The sequence below is a fragment of the Abramis brama genome, assembly GCF_963993115.1.
Source record: "Abramis brama genome assembly, chromosome: 9".
NCBI classification, from domain to species: Eukaryota; Metazoa; Chordata; class Actinopteri; order Cypriniformes; family Leuciscidae; genus Abramis; species Abramis brama.
The window spans coordinates 36,354,659-36,378,463 of NC_139971.1; the positions used below are offsets into that span (position 1 = coordinate 36,354,659).

Below are 23,805 nucleotides of genomic sequence, written 5' to 3' on the forward strand. Positions count from 1 at the left end.
ATGGCAGGTGTTTTTATTGTACTTGTTAGTATATCGCAAATTTTCCTAATTGAAATTTAAATTAGATTCTATTTAAATATAAATGTTATGTATACAATTATATTTTCCCAAAATGTGCAATTATTTCAAAAATATATTATAAATGTTTTTTTTGTTTTTTTACATTTACAGTATAATAATTTATACACACCACACACACACACACACACACACACACACACACACACACACACACACACACACACACACACACACACACACACACACACACACACACACACACACACACACACACATATATATAGTTTTAACTAGTTTTATTAAATGTGTTGGGTCACCATCTGAGAAAAACTGATGATTGATACATATGTGTATAGACAGTATATACGATATATATATTACATTTGTAAAACAAAATATCCTTTAAATCTTGTAAAAGCATGAGCAACAGCAGACGTGAGATTTCAGCTTCACTCATTAAAAATAAAAGCAAAAGAAAATTCATTTGTATATTAAATAGTGCCAAAATGCAATAAAGTTTTATTAGATGCAGACATCAGAAACAAATCATACACAAAACATTTCCCCTCCCTTTTAAACGTTTATGATCCTTTTTATTTTGCTGTCATAACCATGCATCTTCTTAAAGTTTGGTTATATTTTATTATTTTCATTTACATTATTTTAACATGCTGTTCACAACCCTATCATACTTGTGATCCATTTGTTGGTTTATGACCCACTGCTCTACTTGATATTGTGAATGAAGATAATTAGTTACCCCTCAAAACCCCCTTCCATCTAAATCTAGTTGGATTTGAGCTTTTAATGGACTTAATGCATGAATTAACATTCATATTATCTAAGTAAGCAATGAGGGCAAACGGGTACAGGAGTTAGAGCTCGAAGTTCCCTCTGGAACTAATTATGAAATTGAATATGGATTTGAGGTGGAGAATACCAGTAGAATTGATAAGTGAGCTGTTTCTTTTGTTTCTTAAGAACAGTATGCAAATCCTGAAGGTGTGTGTTGTTGTGAAGCTAGGCCCATAATGAAGCCCCGGCTTCCCTTTGTGCCCGACTATAAGTGCACATCTATTGATTAGATGGGAGAGGATGAGAAACAGAGAGGTGGGAGATACTGTGAGATGATACAAGAGGAAGGCCCCAATGTGTCTGGGCTCCTAATGGACTGATCCGATGCACTCTCGCTCCGTCTCCCTTCTCTTCTCCATTTCACTGTTTTCACTCCCATTGTTTTCTGACAGTCTCCAGGCCGCAAACTGTTTACATCGCTGTTAACGGCCCGCATACTGCAAACATATCCATCTCTACCTATATCTACACCTCCATCTGTGTGAGCTCCACTATAGCCGCTCTGTTGTCTTCTTCACATACTGTATGCTGAATTATTTACAAGCAGACATAGTGGGGAGAGATAAAAAAAAAAAATCACAGTTCATGGAAGCTGCCATAGAGTGAAGGCATTCTGATTGAATGTAGAGGAAGATGGTTCTCCTTATAGGAACACAGTTAGAGGACAAAAGAAAGGCTGTGGTATTTAGGTAGTCAAGACATCAGCACATTATAGACCTTATTCACAGTAGTTTCATTTTTGATTTTTAATGGGAATGAAAGTGAGGCTGTGAGGGATAGACATGCAACTCTTCAGTGGGTTTTACTGTTATTTAATGTGTCTTTGGATTGTTCTGCTGACGAAACACTGCAAAAATATTTTCCCAAGAAATTTCAGTTGACAAATCCCCCCAGACGATTTGAGCTGATTTGAATAGAATTTTTCAAGACTTTTCAAGACTGACTGAACACACGTCATCATTGCTGGAACGCCTCTGTCAGCATGTGCTGTTGAACCCACAGACCCCTGCGAATTGAATGCGAGTGTGTGTTTGTTTTCTTTCTTGTAGACAGTCATGTATGTGTGCTCTCATGCACACAGTAATCAGCCTCTCTGCATGTGTTCATAATTAATTTGTGTGTGTGTGTGTGTTTTCAAGGCAGACCTTCATAATTTTCCATTTGAAGTATGAAGAATTCATAAGCATTCATGGCTCAGTTGTTTTGTGTGTGTGTGTGTGTGTGAGAGAGAGGTTTTACTTATATTTTGAGGACCAGATATCTCCACAAGGATAGTAAAAACTGAATTCACCTACATTTAACAGACCAGCCAAATGTCCCTGTGAGGCAAACTGCGTAGTAGAAAACATATTGTTTCTGTGAGGTTAGTTTAAGGAATAGGGGATATAAAATAAGTAGCTCTGTTTAAAATCAATAGAAGTCATTGGCTGATTTGTTTAGTGTGCAACTAACAATGTGCTCTGCTGTGTATCACTTCATGTTTCATGCTTCAGGGTCTTCCCCTGCATGTATGTATTTTTGTGTGTGTTGGTTTCCTTGGGTTGATGTACTTCATCATTTATGTGTGTATGTGGCCATCAGCAGTGCTGTATGCATTGAGCAGAGAGAGAGAGAAGGCGAGGGCGAGAGGGCCATGGTCCTCAATGGAGCTGCACTGAATACCAGTAACGGCTGGAGGGGGAGGGTATGGAAGAGAGGGGGAGAAAAGAAAAAGGATGGAAGATAAAGGGGGGATATGTGCATTGAAACTGCCCAGTCAGTGAGATGGCTGGTGCAGAGCCGCTGCTTTCCAACCATTTAGCACACAGAGAGCAGAAGTGAGCCAAGCTGAGCCTGCAGCCTTTCTTCCAAGGGTGCAGTTCTCTCTCTTTCTCTCTTTCTTAGTCAGGTATCTGCAAGATCGACCTATCTGTTCATCTATTTTCCTTTCATTATTTCTCTATATCTTGCATCATCTGCTCTGCATCTGAGTTTCATTAAGGGCGCTATCCAGGGATGATATGCACCTGTTTTGTCTAAAGGAGCCACCATGGACAGTCTTGGCTTTCTAGGGGCCCTTGGTGAGAAAAGACTAAAGGAGGAAAATATTTAACTACCTTTCAAAAGTTTGGGGTCAGTAAGATTAAATAATAATATTAATAATACTTGATCCAAAATGACAATGAAGACATTTATAAGGTAAAAATAGATTTGCCGTCCGCGCCGATAGCCTCGTGGGCAGAGCCAGCGTCCTGCACGGGTCCGATTTTGTAAATCCGCACCTGCCCGTACCCGCTGTGCTTAAAACCGCATCCGACCCGTTTTCCGACAGCAGCACTAATTAAAATCCGTACCCGACCCGACCTGCTTAAAATAGAACCGACACCCGACCAGCACCCGAAATAAAATCAGTTTAGCCAATCACATTAGACACACTTACAAAAATGTTTGTCGCCAGGTCATACAGAAGTTATTACACGACAATTAACACAAGGACAACTGCCGACGCTGTCAAAAGCCCGGTACATGACCACAAAACTGAGTAGCCTTATAACATTTTACCAATCGAACAGACGCGGCTACAACACTATATGCCACGCAATTTCGTCTAGCCTACATCAGACAATTTTGGGTTCAAACACGCCCTGCACACCACACATACTTAACAGTGTTAAATTTGAAAAATACTGTTCGATAGAACTGCTTTGTTACCACAGTTATCTGCGTGCTTCCTCAGCGATGAAGTTCCACATCTACAGCTATCCAACACGAAATTGCAGCAAAGCCTTTCACAATAATTTCTTCAGATAACTCCAAATTTCTCCCACACACTGGACTTGATTTTTGATGACGTACTGTCGACAACTTTACAATCTCCACTAGCTATTCTTTTCTTTAACTCCTCAGCATCCATCTCGACGACTGCAAGCAGATCGCGCGCGCGGTTATGATGAATTTTTAAAACTGAAAGTAGCCTAGGTAACGTTATAGATCCTGGGAGGGCGTGGGCACAAATAAACTGATGTGGATTTTAAATTATTTTATCAACTTGAAATACAGGCATATTGTTGTAGATGTGTTCCTAAAAATATGCATATATTTTTACGTTTGCATGTGATTGTTTTAAACCCGTGTTTAGACCCGTGTTTCCCCCGTGTCCGACCCGACCCGCACCCGTATCCGACACGGTTGGATATTTTTCACCCGTTTGAGCAAAATTTGCGGGTCACCCGTCGGGTACCCGCACCCGTGCAGGACTCTAGGCAGAGCTGCTCGTGGGTAGTGCTGTTGCGCTTCGGGTGACCGGAGTTCGAATCCCAGCTCATGGACCTTTCCTGATCCCATCCAAAAAAGGCAAACTACAGCTATAGAAAATAGAAAATGCATAGAAAATGCATAGAAAAACAAAAAGCTCACAGGAAAAAGCATACATTATACTACATAATCAGTTAGTAGTATTTTGTTGGCTCTCTCTTGTGTTTGCACGTGTTCATAATTTCTTTGAATGACAGTCTGGCTAAAATTATGCCCACACAATTTAGCATATTTCATTGCGTTATCACAAATAAAACAATTGACTCCAAGCATTACTACGCAATATGCTTACAAATATAAATTATTTGTGCAGAAATTCATTTTGCTTCATTTTGATTTCATAAATACTTTTTTTCCCATAATTTTTTACCTACATTTAATCTACTTTAAGATATACATAACATTACATAGTGATAGAAGTGCACTTTATTGAAATTAAAAATAAGATAGACAAAAATTGCAACTGGATAATATCTTAAATGTTAAAATTTTAGCATAGAAAATGAGGTGAAAATAACAGTCTACATTGGATGGGACCTTGAAGCTGTCCACACTGGACGCGACAAGGCGACCTTTGCAAATCCGTTTGCTCTCTGTGTCAAAAGTTCCACGAGTGCTAGGATTATGTCAGAAATAAAACAGGTCATCAGTTTACTGTCGGGAAGTTGTTCCACATCCAGTGTAGACAGCATCACTGATTATAATGGGTTCTATTAGCTTTTGTCACGCCGTGCCGCTCACATCTGGTGTAGACACAGTGTAATCCCTAATGCAGTCAAGGGAATTTAAAATCACCCATTTAACCACGTCAGACAGATTAATAACGGTCACACCCAAAGAGTGAAAAAAAAAAGACTTAATCCTAAATATCTTAATCTAGTCACCATGCTGATTGAATGGAAAACAATAAGGCCACAGATAATCTGAATTTGCAGTAATTTTGTGTAATAATTTACAGATTAGCCAGTGACCACACAGTAAATGTAAAAAATAAACCACTCTAATCACTTCTCAGCTTCTCCAGAAGGAAATGCAGATTTTAACGGCATATGAATTAGAATGCAGTGTACTGTACAAGTGTACTATAAATCAAAGATTAATAAGCAAAGATAAATTTCTTTGCAGCATGCATATGCCAAATAAATGCAAATATAAACCTTTTAAACCTGACGTTAATATAAAAGGCATATGCTATTGTGTATATTTGTGTTTTTGTCTGCCCAACACATACTCGTCAGTAAAGTGTTTCATGGAGTGCTGCACTTTGCTTGGTTATTTATAGCTAGCAGTGTTAGCATCCTTACAGTAGCACCACAATGTGTGACAGTACGATAATCTAATTCAACAAGCCTTATCTTAATGAGTCTTATCATTATCAAACTAATGCAATCAGTCGGGCTACATTTATATTTAGGCCTCCCGTCAAACAAGGCGCTCTTGTTCAACTGATGATAGCGTGTCTGTTTGTGCACACTGTTGTGGGTGTGAATGTGATTTTATTATTGTCTGTCATTTTCATATTTTTTTGTATTTCATTTGTAATTTATACTGTTTGCCTCTTTAAATATGGGCAGGAACATATCGTCTTTCTGTGTTTTCTGTACTTCCATTCTTTTTTTTTCTATCATGGACTTTCTATCTCAGTGGGCAGATTTTCATTCATTTTTCCATAAGCTGTGTTGCGCTGCTTGGAAACTGCCGGTTGCCGTAGAGACGTAGCTCATCGACCACTTGGAGTGGAAGACTAGGTTTGCATATGTGCCATATTAGCCTCCATTTATGAGCTTCGTTTATGCCACTAATTTTCTTTCTCTCTTTCTTGCGCCTCTCTTTTTCTTTTTTACACTCTTTTTATCTCTTGTACATTTATTTTAATGATACTGATAAAGAAATATAATCTTTCATCATGTTTGTGATGAATAATGCTGCTAATTTACTTGTTTTTGTTGAAGGATGGTAATCTAAGCCATGTTAAGAAGATGAAAAAAACTTGATGCAAAAGCCTAAAGATCCTTCAGTACATCTGTGTAATTTGAATTACACCTCCAAATTCTCAAAACACACCCAAGTGTCCTTTACAAAGCTGATGACAGCCTAGACATTCCACCCAAAATTAGCACAACCCACTGTAATGACCCAGTGAGGCAGTAGCTAATGAGGCACACAGTGGCATTGCTCCCTTGTCTCATGCCTGCCCTCAGGGATTCTTTAGGGCGGCGATATGCTATGTATATTTGTCAACCTCACTTCTGGGACCTGAACTTGAAGCCTGATCTTGGACCGTATAGATGAGATGTTGTGGCCAGACCTGTCAAATTTTAAAACTGAGGGTATGTTTGCACGGCAGCAATGTACTAAAAACAGAAACCATTTTCCACGTACAGATGTCAACGTTGTCAAAAGTATCCCTGTTCACACGGATCTGCAATAACGACTAAAAATTATAGTATCATGCTGCCATGCCAGTAGAAACACTATACCCAACTATAGACTGAATACGTAATACGCATACGCATACGCATGACATCACTGTTTTCACAATTTCTCATTTACACAGAGACGATAACTGTATTGTTTTCAAAAACTTGCACTTTGAAACTTGTTTTCGAAAGTTTGCAATTTCAGGCCCCCAAAACAGCACTGTTGTGTAAATGAACGGCCAAAACACATAAAGTTATCTATTTTTATTTGAAAATACTGGTGTGTAAATGGCTCCTAAATCTGACATATTAACTCACAAATACCGGCCGCTTTATTAGGTACACCGGTTCAACTGCTCGTTCATGCAGATATCTAGACAGCCAATCACATTGCAGCAACTCAATGCATTATAGACATGGTCTGATTATCTGCTGAAGAATACGTATATATATATATAGGTAACACACACACACACACACACACACACACACACACACATAATATATATGTGAAAGCCTTTTAAAAAAAAATAGGTTTTTAGTACCAGTGGGCACTGTGTTAATTGGGTCACTGATGGGGACAACTCTGTGTGTTGATCAGGGCACTTATGGGGCCTGAAGTGTAAAGGAAACTTTATAGTGTTAAAAGCATGGTTTTTGGAAGCATGATAGCTTTTTTTTGGCCTGCGGCTAAAAATAAATATAGTTGAAAGAGGCCTGCAGTGGTGGCAGATCAGGTATGCAGCAGAGAGGAGCGAACAGCACACTTTAATAAATGCCAGGCCTCAGCAGACTCCACACAAATCTGCAGGCCTGTGGAGAGAGAGAGAGAGGGTGTGGAAAGAGACAGTTCAGTCTTGTTTGTGTCGGGATCTCTGTGGATGAGAGAGAGTGTGAAAATCAGCAGAGGAAGCACATGAAAACATAAGCATGTTAAAGGGATTGTTCAACCAAAAATTAATCAATGTTACTTTCAACTGGAACAATGAACCTCTATGTAGCTGTTTTCCATACAAATAAAAAATAAATAAAAGAACACTATAAAAGTGGCTAATACAATGGTGTGCCATACAGTAAATCTCCTCAAGCCATATGATAGCTCTGTGTGAGACCCTGACAAAACTACAAGTCATTGTACAAGTGGTGTTTTCCCCTTTTAGCAAGCTGTTCTGAACTCCAGAACCATTGTGACTCGATCGTTGAGTATGTGAACTCATGAGCAACAGTCTGATTTCTAAACGAATATTTGAGTATGATTCCTAAAGGAATTTTCAGTCTGATTCCCCTAGAACTGTTGTAACCTGATCATTGAGTCTGTCAGTGGAGCTCTTATTCGTGAACAAATTGTTCGATCTGATTTATGAGCAAATCATTCGGTACGAATCCTAAACTCATGTTTTAGTCTGATTCCAGAATGGATCATTCATTGCAAACAGTATCAACTGGTTCATTGAAAAGAACCATCCCAAAAAAATAATAATAATAATCATTTGGTTCTCAACTCAATGATCCAGTCGCTCTGGTTCTCAAGCTCATGAGAGAGGAAGACTATCAGTCAACGATGACTTAAATTACAGCACTTAAATAGAGCACATGAGTCATATGAACCACTTTGATGTTATTTTGGGGGCTTATTGTCATTTTTTGGACTCTTTATGAGAAAATAATAATTTTTGTGGGGACTATTCCTTTAACCAGACATTTTTTTTCCTTTCATAACTAATCCATTTTTCTCCAACCTGACATTAATCAAATAAGTGCTTCTGATGGTAGTTGGGGGGTAGGGTTTAGAATGTAATTATTAATGCGAATGTAATTATTCCTCCATAAATCCCAACAGAGAATTCCCCAGTGCAGTGTGGGATGAGAGTGTTGGTGTGCTCCACTTCAGGAAGAGTTTAGTAAGGGTAGGTCATAGAGCAGAGGGAGGGCCAGTCTGACCCGGAATGTTTTTTGTTTTTTTGTCTGTCAATTTCTCTTTTTTGCCTCTGAAGAACCCTGATGACGCAAAGGGGAAAGAGTGACACAGGGAAAGAAACTGAGATATTTGAATGTTGATGTGTCAGTAATGGAACAGCACACCTTTCCTTTCAATAGCTTTATTTTCTGGGAGAACATTGCCAGGTCAGACTGACATGCAGGAGGTTTAACGTCTCTTTACTCTGGGGTGTCATGAAAGCAAAATTTCAGCAGTTTATATGAACACCATCATTTTACAACCATCAAAATCCAATAATAATAAGCAATTATTCGAGTAAATGGTCACTACCAAAATAAAAAAGCAGAGAAACTATTTAGCAATAGAGCAATTAAGTAAACCAGTAACAGTAACAATGCTTGACATTTTTCTGAATCAAATATTCAAATAAACATTCAGAAATTAAACAAATATAAAACTAAAAGTTAAAATTATTGTGTGAAATTACAGTACAAGTTATAATTAGCATATTTTTTGGTGAGAGAGCAGTGACAGCAATTGATACTCAGTATTACTGATATAGTAGAAAGATATTGTTACATTTTTTTCAGTATCGACATTGTACAAAAAAGTAGAATAGCCTTTCATTCTCAGCAGACAGACATTAGCCAGTCACAGAGATGAATTAGGGGTTTGTGGATGCTAGAAAAGAGAAAATTGATCTTAAAATGGACTTATTGCTTAAGGAGCATTGATTTCCTTCTTCAGTAATTATATGTTATGAGAATGACAGATGTGAATGATGTTTGAAGCAGTAAGAGAGAAAGCTTTCAATTGGTCACAGTGCCAGGTGGGTGTGGCCTCTCCAGTGACGGGCATCCGTGTTGGTGAGTAGATCGACAGAGGTGTGGTCTCTCCACTCTGGGCTTTGAGGACCTCCTGTGTTTAGGCCACAACTGGAGCCTTCAGCAGGAGAGCAGAATAACAGATACATATTTCATCAAATCAATAATTTAACAGCTGCCATGGGAGGCAAATAAGGAAAAAGAGGGGAGGAGATAAAGTGAGAAAGTGGGAGGGAAGGGTGAGATACAGAGAAAACGAAAGAGAGAACAGCAAATCTGCAATCACATTCCCCAAGAAAGGCCCAGTAACCATAGTAACAGGAGATGACTGTCACATGATGCGGAGGAGTGGAGCAAGAGGGAGGGGACCTATGAAAAGAAGAGGAGAGATGATAATCACGGGACGGAGTGAGTCGAGAACAGATTGAGTCGAGTTCTGTGTTGCCTCAATTCTGCTTCATGTCAGCGGAAGCCAAAAGCCTTCCCATCACCCAGATTGCTTACTTATGAGTGTGTCATAACAATTGTGAAGAGAAAGAGAGCTAAAAGATGTTAAGACTGATGAACTGAGATGGGAGGCGGCAGGGGATGATAATGATATGAAAACCAAAGATGTGAATTTTCTTTTGCTGTTTTTCCTGCGTCTATTATCTCAAGTGCTAAGCTTGACCAAAGAAAGACCATTTTCTGTTAGCTAATACTGGCCTTGCTCTGCTCAAATTGTATTTAGCTTTATGAAACACCTTTCATAGTGGTGCTCTTTGATGGCTAAATCCTTGTAATGTAGATGAGCATCAAAAGGATGCAGTTTATGTTGCAATTTTTCTTTTTTTCTTGGCAGCTCTGTATTGACGAGGCTGCTCTGGATTTGTGGGAAATATCCTGCACACTTAATTAGCAAGATTTAGATGTTTTTGATCCAAGTTCCCACACACATCATGTTCAGTGCAAGCATATTACATAATTCACAATATATAATATATATAGTATGCTTATAATCTGGAGCTCTATTCCAAAACCTAGTGAGCTGCCTATCACCTACATAGGTGCCTTCTAAGGCACCGTACTGACCTCATAAATCACTGATTTGAAGTTTTCTATGTAGGCAGCGACTGTGCGCTACACAATTGATTTCAGTAGAATTTGATGTTAGCATGCTGCTAAGCTAACAGCTAGGTACCCTAATACGCAAAAAATGAAAAGCACAGACAAATATTAGGTAAAATATTACGTTTACTTTGACTGAACACTTTTTTTTTATCAATAGATCTATTGAATGAAATATATTTTCACAATCATTTCTGTCATCTCATCTGCCTACTTCGATTTACCTTTTCATAGTATTTGTTGCAGTACATTCTGGAATTGCATCCTTCAAAAAGCTTAAGTTGCTTATATGTCATGCTTTAAACAAGTACACTTATTTTGATGTGGCTATTATACTAAAGCACATGTAAAGTGCCTGATTGTAATTTTAACTGTAGTGTTATTTGATATTACATTTAAAATAATACAAGTTTCAATAGAAATGACATTAAAGTTTACCATAAATGCTTGTATATTTCGAAGACAACAGAAGTAATTGTGTCCTATTTAAAGGGATAGTTCAACCAAAAATTAAAGATATTTTGAAGAATGTCTGTAACCAAACGGCTGGGCCCCATTGACTTTTGTGGTATTTTTTTCGCCCCCATAATATGGAAGTCAATGCGGTCCATCAACTGTTTGGTTACCCAAATTCTTCAGTATATCTTCTTTTGTGTTCAGCAGAAGAAATAAATTCATGCAGGTTTGGAACAACACGAGGGTGGGCAAAAGATGACAGAATTAACATTTTTGGGTGAACTATCCCTTTAAGTCCTACTTTAGTGGGTGAAACAAATACTCTAAAATTGAGCTAATTGCATTTAATGTAAATTTAAACAATAATTCGTTTGAATACTGGTAACATCCAATTAAGTGTCCAAAAACATTACATTTTAGAAATATGCTAAAATGTCATTCTTTTTCACAAGGGTCGACAGATTACATTTTTTTCCGAATTCAACTGACTGTTGTAGATCTGCAGTAGAATGCTTGTTAGTAACAGCGTGCCTCTTGTATATCAGATCAAATCATATAATCTTAATGAGTCAGTGATTTGTCATCCTTCTGGTGTCGTATTCAGTCTCCTAGACCTAGAGGACTATAGTATTAGTCAGTGCAGGCCTCAGCATGACTGACCCATGTGAGAAACATGGTCCTGTCCCGTGTTTTTTTATGCCAAAATGCGGTACGACAGTCTCTCCTGATGCGACTCTCTCATTGTGTGTGAACCAGACGAACCCAACAGCTTCTTAAAGGAGAACTCCGGTCAATTTTAACATTGAGCTAATTTTTTTGTAAATTTGGAGTGCTGTCAATACAGAGGACAACGACAAAAATCGGTGTTGCCTACACCGTGTTATCCTCTTTTTAAAATTTGCACCCTGTTGACTTCAATGGGGCAAGTTTTAAACCTGCTTTTAGCCTCTTAACATCCTTGATGTGTCATTACAAGTGCACAGCCAATGTGAGTGATTCCTTCAGAGTGAACACGGGTCAATCTGACTGCAGTAGATGTGAAAGATATGAATAAAAATGATGTTATTTCAGCCAGCGCACATACCTGTATTTACATCCTGTTTTCGGTCGAAGTCCATAGTAATCGATTGTCGAGTTCACGCGCATAGGTTTAGTTACCTATGATCACGCGCGTGAACTCGACAATCGATTACTATGGACTTCTAAAAGCAGGTTTAAAACTTGCCCCATTGAAGTCAACAGGGTGCAAATTTCAAAAAGAGGATAACACGGTGTAGCGATTTTTGTCGTTGTTCTCTGTACTGACAGCACTCCAAATTTACAAAAAAAATGAGCTCAATGTTAAAATTGACCGGAGTTCTCCTTTAATAATGCAGGTCTGCGTGTGTCTGTATGTCTGTCTTGTTGATAACACAATATCTGACTGTCTTAAGATGATAAAGGCAGGAGATGAATGGTCATCACTGCATAGAGTGCCATTCTGTGGAACATACAGCATCATTCATCTACATCATCAAATTTCCTGTCATGGGCATTCCCTCTCTTCCATAGAGACACAGCTCAACAACAATTGAATAAAATAATTGATTTACGTCTGAAATTTTAGCCTTCTTTTTGGGCTTGTGTTTTTTCTCACTCTGTTTTAAATACTGGCTGATTATGATCATATTGTTTCAATTCACATTTCTTTATATTTATGCATTTGGCAGACTCGCTTATCTAAAGCGACTTACATTGCATTCAAGTTTTGTGTACATTTTATTTCAAGTTTGTGTAATCTCTAGGAGCCATACTGTACACAACATGAAGGCCAAAATGATGCTTTGGAAAACTAAAACAAGGCTTGTTCTCACTTTGCCTCCATGCTTGATTTTCTCTGGCTTTCACACCTCTGTGCTATTAACATCAGCAATGGTTACTAAAGGACGTGCAGCTAGTAGCTTTTCCCTTATTTCTTACAAGAAATGCCATTGAAATTAATTTAGAAAAAGTCATCATTTATTTGAAACTTCTTATGAGGACATATGTTAACACTCAAATTATGAGGATTAGGAAACCGAGAGGTTCTCAGAGAATCCAAAACAAAAACTAGTGTCTTAACAGCTGACACTAGTGAATAACGAAGTATCACATGTCTCTTTTGGCTCTCTTGAATTTATTTAGTTCTCATAGATACATTTTGGCACGACTTTGAAGGTCCATATTCACAGACATGCTGGAAACTAATGGATTAATTAGCAACTCACCCACTCACAGCACCTCATTCGGTCATGTCTATATTGAAATACACTAAAAAGCTTTTTTTCATGACCTCTCAGCCTTTTAGAAGTCCACCCCATGCCAGTGGTTGTAACCTTGAAAAGACAATTTGTAGTTTAAATTCATGTCTAGGGAGTTATGTCATGGACTTTGATAAAGTACTTGAGCAGGGTCATCTTCAGCAAAGCGGAGCATCTCTCTTTCCTCTGTACTAGTTTGAAAGGGAAAGTTTCATTGTCAGTGATAGATGATTAGACCACAGCCCTTGGGCTGATAAGGGACTGTGTGTTACTCTCCTGTTCATTGCAAGATTAGAAGCAAACTACAACTATAACTAGAACACCTACACCTACAACTTCATTGTACTTCATACAGTTCCGTCCGTCCGTCCGTCCGCCCGTCATCTAAATAAGTGGAAAAACTGACGCATTTCTCAGTCTGGTCTGAGCCACGTTTATGAAGCACATGGGAGGCATTGAAACTGATCCCGCATATCCTGTCTTGTGGACACGCTGTGTCCGTCTCAGCTGTGATCCATATACAATGTCACATAATTAATCATGACATGTATTGCGATGTGTAACATATCATGAGGTAGTTGCTATAACAATACCAGACACAGACACCATCATGTTGTGTCAACCAGTGACGACCTAGCACTCAACATGAGAAGTGAAAAAGCCTAATGATACTCTGAGGAATTTTCTGTAAAATGACAGTTCTATTGTATGTGTGTGTTCACTGTGGCCACTTGCGTCACTCTTACAATAATTGCATTTTCACCAGGTGCAGGGTCAGGGTGTCTGTAAGGATACTGTCCGTCACGCCGGGCTACTGACTGATCTGCGATTCAAATCTACAGCGTGTTGAGTTCTCTCCTCGCGCTGTTTCCTCTAATAAATGAATGCATTCTCTTTAGTCTGTGCAAGGGCCATAATGAATAGCTATTATGTGTCTCTATGAGCCTGATCTAAATTCAATAGGCAATCACTCAGGAATCACATGGTCCTTCGGTACCGTGTACCTTCCCCAAAAAAAACTAAAACAGAGGTAGAAAGAGAGAATGAAGAATGAGAGGCGTGACCAATGTCGTGACATTAGAGACAGACCCACCTGCAGGATAGATGCACAGAGAGACCGGAAACAGGTGCATGCCTGTTGAATCTTGTCAGGTTTATGGGTTTATTCTTGCAGTTGGTTTCAATCAAAAGAAAAATGCATGACAAAAATGTTCCCGTCACAAACCTCTAGCCCTTGGACCAAGGCATCTGTCACTATAAAGGCTCAAAGAGCTTCTGGACGCCAGTTTGATGTCCCATAATTCCCCGGAAGGGGTAATGTTGAGGTAATCCTCTGGTTCATGTTGTGTTGTAAAGCTCAAATAATTCATTATTCTTATAGATTATTAGACTAATTTTAACCATTAATAGTACATTGTCTTCTGCTAATATTATTACATTTATTTTTAATTTGTAAAAAAATGTATCTGATAGAAGCATTTATTATGATTTATTGCAGTTAGAGTATGATGTGTGTGAGTTATAAGGGCTCAAGAAGGTTTAGTCATGCTGAGTTCAGAGGACTTGCTCTCAAAGGTCACACTCACTGGGGGAGAAGGAAAGGGAGGCTCCCTCAGCCAATCATACGGCCTCCTGCTGCTGATGCTGCCCCCGCTGAATCACCATGGAGATGCAATATCTGTCCCTATTGACAAGTCATACGGAAGATGCATCAATTTTCATCATCCAGATGAATATGTCTGCATCATCACAGTAGAAAAACCTCAAAAAATAGCATTTGCATTAATTGTGGATTAATTAGCGACATCCATGCTTTGTTTTTCCCCTCGTATTCATTCCCAGGCCCCCCATCTCACTCCTTTTAGTGTGTGAACGCTTTACTCTTTCTCACCGCAAATAATGGAGAGGGTGCAAGACCAGCCTTTTTGAACTGACCCCCATCTTCTCTTCCACTCTCTATTTAACATGGGTCTTTTCTTTTCACTCCACTCATCCAGTCCATTTCTCACGCTCTCCTCTTTTGGCTTCCGTAGTTGCGCAGGATGGCGGAACCCAACCCCTTCGAGTAGTAAGCTCGATTGTGATGTCTTTAAAAGAAACTAAACGCTCCTTTCAGAAGTTGTTACTGCGGTCAAGCTTTTTAAATGTGTTTGTAAAAGGGAGTGATTTCATAAGTGAGAGGAATGAAAGAGAAAAAGGAAGTCATGCAATGTGTATATAAAATATAATAGTGTATAAACAACTCTCTGAAGAGTTTAGCATGATAATAATGGATATGACGATGTTAATGTATTTGTTCTTGGCAGAATAGATCTGCTACGCTGCTGCTGCTGTTATTGCTGCTGCTTCAGAATACATACACGACACACTACTGTGAGCATGTACTGTAAGACATACTGCTGTTGCACAAATTGCATATATGAAAGTACCCATAGCTAGCCTGGGAAAACCCAGGCAACTTCCGACAAATTTAGATTCGCTCTGCAAGTAGTCTGGCAAAGAGCTCATTCAAGCCCATTTCTAATCCGTCGAAATCGCGGCACCAATCAAAAACTTTGGGGCGGGCTTTACACAATGACGATTGCTCTGATTGGTTTTAGGTCTATCCAATTGCGCCCAGAGGCATTTGAGTGATGTCCATTGGTGAAGCGCACATTATTATATTCAAATTGCAAACACATGAGGACAGTCTCCATGAAAGACCCACTGGCAGATGAACGTGCTACTACATTTCTTTCCGAAACGGTAGGAAATTAAATTAGATTTAATAGAGGATTTTAACTGTGACAAGATGATTGACAGGGCAGTTTAAGTGACAGGATGCACGCGACAGATCCGTCCGATAAAGATGACGAAGTAGTATGTCCCAAAGCTTGCCTACTTTTTTGCTACACATTCAAAAGTAAATACCTTTTCTTCACAAAAAGAGTACATACTTTTATGGCGTAGTGTAACTTAGGCGAATTGGGACGCAGCATATGGCTTTACACGATGACGATCGCTCTGATTGGTTTTAGGTCTATCCAACTGCGCCCAGAGGCATTTGAGCGAAGTCCGTTGGTGACGCCCCTTTGGAAATGAGTTATTAATGAAGCTTTGCCAGACCATAACTCAGTTACTACTGAGAATGGTCTGGTTTTAACCAGGCTAACCCATAGCAGATCTATACAGGTGGAGCTGGGGATGGTGGAAGGTTTCAGAGGAACTTTGAAAGCACGCTGCAAACTGCTACAGCAAACACTTACCAACTATTTAAATTTTGAGCAGCAAGCTCATTGGCTGCAGATGCAACAGCAACCAATCAGCTTGTGTCGTGTAGTCTACAGTGGAACTGTAAGCATGTTGTGTTAAAGTTGCGACCCATCAGCCTGCTCCATCTAGAGTTTCATGACAGAACTTGGTATGTATGTGTATGTATGTGTGTATATACAATATATATATATATATATATATATATATATATATATATATATATATATATATATATATATATATTGTGTGTGTGTCAGACAGTATCTCTGCATCAGATTTTGCTGTATAATAAAGACTAATCATTGCAGAAAGGGTGGGATCAAGGCCCGATTTATGAGTCGCAGTTTGTTGTGCTTTTGGCTCAGGTTGGTGGGTTTGCATGCAGTATATTCTCAGCACTGTCGGCATCATTAAAGATCTGCTTTGAGTTGCTCCTTCTAAAAATCCAACACATTTGAGTGTGCCCTTAAGGTTCTTCTTTCAAACAGAACAGCTGTATGTAAATGAGGAACAGCACATCCAATGATTATAATAATGTTACTTTCCGTTGATAGTACTAGAATATTCGCTGATTCTGTTATCTGTTTCCTTCCGTTATGCTCTCTCATTGTGCCATTGCACAAGTTTGTATAACCCAAAGTTGTTATGCAAAAATAACTGACCAAAGAGGTCTTTTTTTTTTGCAAGAGCCAGCTTATGGACAGGGCTTTATAAAACATTTAGTGCCAGCAAAAAGAATTTGCCAGTAAAAAACAAAAACAAAGAAAACATTTAAAACAGGATACATTTTTTAAGCAGCAAAAATGTGCATTATAGATCCTACTTGTTTTCTGAAGTTTCCAGGATGTTTTAAATATAAACCTCCATTTTGTGAGCAAACAAGCATGTTTATTGGAAAGCAAGACAAAAAAGTTTCTCTCTAGCATCAACTTTGCCCCACATGTTTCTGCTAAACTTCTTTGGAAGGAATAAAAATAGGCACAAATGAGTCAATTGTTGACACAGTAAAGCCACAATCACAATGGCAGTGAATATAGCTGCAGGTAATGATTCTCAGTGCTGTCGGTTGCTAGTAGGCGTTCCCACATCGCATCACTGCTTGTCTGCATAAAGCTGAACTCTGCTTGACTTTGTCTCATCACCAACGGTCGTGGTTGCTCATGTCACTGGAAAATTGCAAAATGAATGTCCTTCGTTGCCAAAAACAGTCATTGTAAACAACCCTGAAGAGGGCTTTGAAATTGTGATGAGAAATGTTTGAGTTCATATTTAAATCTCAGACTTGTAATCGCAAGCTTTGGAATTATTGCAATTTAGAGCAGTTTGTGACTCAGTGTTCTTGTGTTTGTAAGTCTCTTCTGTGTGTTTTTTCTGACAGGCTGATGCTAAGATGGTCTGTGATGTTGTGAGCCGTATGGAGGATACCGAGCCCTACTCTCCAGAGCTGCTGTCCGCCATGATCCGCCTGTGGTCTGACTCAGGCATCCAGGAGTGCTTCAGCCGTGCCCGCGAGTACCAGCTCAATGACTCCGCCCAATAGTGAGTATGGCTCTCTGCTGGGAAGAGCCATTAGTGCTTTTAAGCTTCATTAAGAGCTTTCTGCTTAAATATACGCATCTGTTATTATATCATTGACTATCACACTGCAGTCCTATTCATTTTAGAGGCACAGGGCATTTATTTTATGGACTGTAAATTAGGTAGCGTCTACATTATAATATTTATAGTCTTTATTTTCAATGCTTTTAGAGTACCGGTATTACATGAGCTCAGCAAAATGTCACTCTGAAGTGAGAGAGATACATTCACAGATGCAATTACAGTATCTGCTGATGAAAGGTCTTGAGTTTGTGTGTGCATTTGTGCTATATAGTATGTGTGTGTAATAACATTGAAAGAGTTTAGTCAGCATTACATTTCAGATTTTGTGGGTTACTGTAATTGTTTGGGAAGCTGGTCCTTGTGGAAAGTGGTGTTTAGATGAAGACAAATGACTTGCTCACAGATTGACAACTTAGATTATGTTGTAGTGAAGCAGAAAGGCTCTGAAGGGAGGGTTGGATCGTGTGCTTTCAAAGCTAGCTTGCTATTGCTTGCCTCTGGGAAATTGCCTACCCTACCTTTAATGTTAAGGGTGCCAAAAAATAAGTTTGCTAGACAAGCCTGGGAGAGACGTTCTTCCTTACTATTTGCATAAATATCACCAAGTTTTGCATAAATGTTCTGTCTTTTGTTCAAGCCAGTACGTCACATGAATGATAAGTAAGACAAACAAAGTTTCCAGTAGTGTTTCAAGTGCAGGTGTATGAAAACAGAAATACCAAATGGTGGAAGGACAATACATTTAATTTTAGGATTTATGTATGTTTTGTTATAGATTGCTGTTAGGAGCTGTATGACTATACAACATTTACTGTTAACAGGCTTTTTTTTTATATTACCATATTCAGTTGAGAATTTGTTCATATTCAGTGACCTTGCTAATATTTAAAAACCTCTGATTCTGTAGGAAGTATTTAATTTCAGTAGACGCTGTGAATGCACCCACACACACACACAGACACACACACACTTTTTCCATTCATAACCTGCATTTGTTCGCACAGTCTTTTTTCGGATGACCCATTTAGTCACAATGTCTGCAACACTTTCTACTGTGCAGCAGTGTTTCCTAATTAATTCTGTTTAAAACAATACTATTTTCTTCTTACATATATCATTTAACATCATTTTATTTCTATTTTCTATTCTATTTATTTTATTTAGATATTTATTATGTTTTATCTTTTTATTTTATAATATTTTATTATATTGTTTTAATATTGGTCAAGAAGTCATGTCTCTTTTTAGTGTCTTTGTTTTATTTTGCACTACCTAGTCTTTTTATCTCGTCACTTTTAATTCAGACTGTTAACTCACTACAAATGAAAGCAAAATATATTTCCTGTGGTTGTGCTCTAGATTTAGCAGCTACGCAGTGCACAGGAAACACTTCTGCACACCAGTGTTTATGTTTCTTAGCTTGCGAGTGTGTGTGTGTGTGTGTATTTACACTAAAGACACGGCTAGCTTGACAGGTACAACTTGTATGTCTAAACCATTCTTTCACATCAATCATTGACTGTAAGAAAATGAGTTCAACAGAGATTGAAGATAATTTCTTTTGGGCTGTTTATCCACACCGGCTTCCTCTTGTCTTTAGGCTGTAGTCTTGTCTTTCTCCTCCCAAAGGTCCATTGAACTGCTGAATATATCAGGAGACATTTCTGAACATTTCCGATTGAGGCGCAGTGGTCTTTTCCAGAGTGAGATGCTGTAACAGGAATAGATCAGCCCTCATATTATTCTGAACTTCTTCCACTATTTCTGTCCTTCCTCTCATTCTTTCATACTCACCAGCTTCTTCTATATTACTCTGATAACATCCACTTTATGGTGTTATGGATGAGTTCATCCACTCTTGTCCGGCCTAACTGACGGATGTATTAAAAGCTCCTCCCTTTTTACACCGCAAAACACCCCAGTTGTGTTCCTCTTGTCCTCTCAGTTTTGTTCCTGATCAGTTTTATTTTTGTTTTTGACTTCTTCTTTTCAATTTTAGGTCTGCTAATTTAATTTCTTCAGTATTTTTTTTCTGATAATAGAGTTAAAGAGAAGCATGTTCTACTTCTGGTTAAAAGAGATGTGCTGCAATCTGACTGTCATAATTGCTTGTGGAGGTGCACTGGCCTGAACTGAAACTTGATAGATTTTGTGTTTTTAAGTTCAGCACCTTCATTTTTGACGTTTCCTGAGCAAATATAGTAAATCTCTATGTTCTTATTTAAGTCTTGGACAGTGTCATCTTTCAGATGAACTTTCATTGGCTTTGCCTTTAGAAGATGTAGCAAGTTTCACTTATTCAAATTTTTTTTGTGGGTGTGATAGTGTATCTTCACTGAATTACTGTCAAAATCAAAATAACTTGTATCCTAGGTCATTTGTCATTGTCAAGAAACTTGAGAGACCAGTGAGTAAAAAATTACAACATTTTGGGGTGAACTATCCCTTTAAGCAGCAGTACAGTAATTCCAGAGGTCAGAGGTAATATCAGACTTTACATGATATTAGTAATAATGGCTCATTGTATCATTCTTGCAGCACCCTGAATTTCCAACCCTTTTTGTTACCACAGTACATGTGGTAAGCAGCAGCCTCTCTCTCTCTATCTCTCTCTCTCCGTGATGGGGAGCAGCAGACAGCAGGCTGGCCGCTGAGAGGTGTTGCCAGGCAGAGCACTCAAGCAGCAGCAGGAAACAGAGGGAGGGTGGAGGGAGAAAGAAAGAAAGATGGTGTATGACAGAGAGAGAGAGAGAGAGAGAGAGAGAGAGAGAGAGAGAGAGAGAGGGAGACGGGGGAAGGGCAGAGCTGGCAAGCCGCCTGAGTGGTAGAGAGATACGAGTTTTCCATACTAAAAAAAGAGAGAAGTGAAGAAACCCTCCAGCACAACCCTGCCCGCATGTCCATTAGGCCTAAAACGACAGAGTAAAGTCCACATAGTGACGTCATATTTATAAAAGATTTACAATAGTACATACAGCTACTCTGCAGAACACCATCAGGGCATTGAGTGCATATGAGATAAAACCAGTAGTCCTGCTGCAAATGACAAAATGCACTTGCGCACACGTACTTGTACATAAAATCCAACAATTCTTCCTTACTGAATATATTCTCTGTATCTAGCAGATGTTGAAATATATTATATTTTTTGATATTTCAAAATCATAATAATGTATATCTATCTATCTATCTATCTATCTATCTATCTATCTATCTATCTATCTATCTATCTATCTATCTATCTATATATATATATATATATATATATAATGGCTAAGTAAATACTGTATTTCAAGAACTATTTCAGACAATTTTCTTCAATTTTGTACTCGCACCCAAAGGCAACACTCGCACCTGTCTCTGAGCCATGACTCTAGTGAAATTTGCCTTTAGTCAAATGTAATGAAAGATTACCGACACTTATTGTGGTTTTATCTGGCCAGTGCGGACAGTTGCTTTCTAAAAAAAAGCTTATGGAAATCTTCAGTTAACATAGCTGCCCTAAATCTGCTATTTGTTAATGGACAAAATATGCTGAGAGGGACGCGTGTACAGCCAGCAGATACAGGTCACAAAGGAACGTGCCCTAGAGATAGAGACAGCACTGACACTATCAAAGAGAAGAGAATGTGTTAGTATACAGTCAGCCTTATTAGTGCTGTTCAACTTATGTCCCATTTGAGACTGTGTACTATGAGAGCAGTTCATACTTATGTACATACTGTGTCAAGTAGACTTGAAAGAACCTGAGATTATAAGTGCCACTGACTAAGCGTGCCACTCATAAACATTGATACAACTTAGTCAGTCACAGCAACAGCACCCCCTAGAGTCAGTGTAGTGAACCATAAGAAGAGAAATATGCAAAATACACAATGAGGTTTCTTTCAAAAGCTCTTTATATTGTTTCCATATATGGCTGACAATATAAAGTGGGTCCAGACATATTTTTTTATTATAATTATTTTTTTATTACAGCAGGTTTGTGTAAAACCTGTGTCACCGTGACTTTGCCAAGCAAGACATGTTCATGGATCAACATATTTTGTCCGAAAATGTAGTCCTAACCCTACCCCTAAACCTAACCCTACCAATAACTTATCCCTAAAATCAGAGGGAAAGCATATGTGAATAACACTGATGTAGGTACACCTAACCCTGGTTGTAAGCCTAAAGTTGACAAACTGTAAACTCGTCCCTCAGATCTGATTGGTTGATTAGAATACTGTTGAATGTTGTTGATCCAGGAACATGTTTCACGTTCACCTCCAGCATTTAAGAATGGTCAAAGGAGCATTGTGTTTTAATGGAAGCAAGAACTTCTGACCATTTGCCCTTTTTAAAATGCTAAAACTTTCTGTTTGTTTCCAGGTTTAAAATAGATTTTGTTTCCCAGATCTTCCCAGTGGTCTGAGACTTTTGGACCACATGACATAGACCTTGCCCTCATGTGCTGTGTTATTCGTTGTTATTTTTTTTTTTTTCAGTCCTCTTTCTATACTCCCTACATCTATTTCAGGCATCCATTTCAGCCTGTGTCTGAATCTGGCTCCATGTCACTACATCTGTGGAGACTTGGCACAGGGAATTTCACATTATTATCAAAGATTTAACTGATGTTGATCATGATTTAGTGTTTAGTGATGCTGCATGATGTTGTAAGTCTGTTGAATTATTTGGTGGAAGGGAGGTTATGAGGTCAGAAGGCTGTACGTGTAGCCAGGGGGAAATATAGATAACTTGTAGTAGAAAAATTAATGTGAGAAACTGTAACGCTTAATATCTGGGGGCGTCTCGCCTTTTAGTGCCATTTGCCATTGTGATAGACTTATTTTGCATATCAGCTGTACAAACCTGAAGAATATAGGGTTTTTTAAAGCGTGATTTGAGCTAGAGAAGAAAGATTTACAGTATGAAGATATTGTTGTCAGATTTAAATCTAATATATCATTGCCAGATAATCTTGACAAACAGTTTTGGATATTTTGGTCCCAATTAGGTAGACTTAAGCTGATACCTATACTAGATACCTACAGTAAAAATAAATAAATAAATGTACTAACTCCAAATGGTAGTGTACATAGAAAAAATATCTATGTTGCTATCCACCTTATTGTTCAACGCAAACTATATGTCCTTTGAAAGTGAAACTTTCGATTCATTAGCCGCTTTAGTGAAATAACTAGAAGAATAACAAAGTGCATTCAATGGTAAAACTATTTGCACTACAAACTCAGTGTGTTTACAATTAAAACAATACATTAAAATAATATAAGAAATACCAGTTTGCAATATCAATAAGCATTAACTTGCTGTTTTGTACAGCTAAAAACATTCAATTTATGAGTGGCCGTGCTCGCTTTTATGTTAAAAATAAGTTGGATAGGGGAAATATCCAAGATGCCCGTTGAGTGAACTGACTTGTCTTAAAGGGACTTTGTTGTAGTTGAGCACTGAAGACAGTAGTGACAGTGGAATGTTCACATTTCACTGCAGAATTCTGTTGCATCCAAGGAAACCTTCGACTGCAACATCTCAATGCCACAGATGGACAGGAAAAGAAGGGAGACCAGAAAGAAAGAGAGGCAAACAAAATAAAAAGCAAGAGCAGAATGTACATCGAAGCATACAAGATATAATTACACAAGACTCAAAATGAAAAATCGAGCTGATCTTTGAAATTCCAAGCAGGAATACTTGCAGTAATTTTCCTCTAAATGTGTCAAAATTGTTTTGGAAATTGCATTTTTGATGTA

At 38.4% G+C, this 23,805-nt stretch overlaps 1 protein-coding gene across 2 annotated transcripts in view; it reads left to right on the forward strand.

Annotated features, from left to right (window-relative positions):
- The window catches only part of gnao1a (guanine nucleotide binding protein (G protein), alpha activating activity polypeptide O, a), a 91,813-nt gene that overhangs the window by 44,498 nt on the left and 23,510 nt on the right, over positions 1-23,805 (forward strand). For both annotated transcript variants that reach the window (XM_084123854.1, XM_084123853.1), the window contains exon 4: positions 17,826-17,986. In XM_084123854.1, the coding sequence (XP_083979980.1) occupies positions 17,826-17,986 (161 nt within the window). The remainder of the gene's footprint in view (positions 1-17,825; positions 17,987-23,805) is intronic.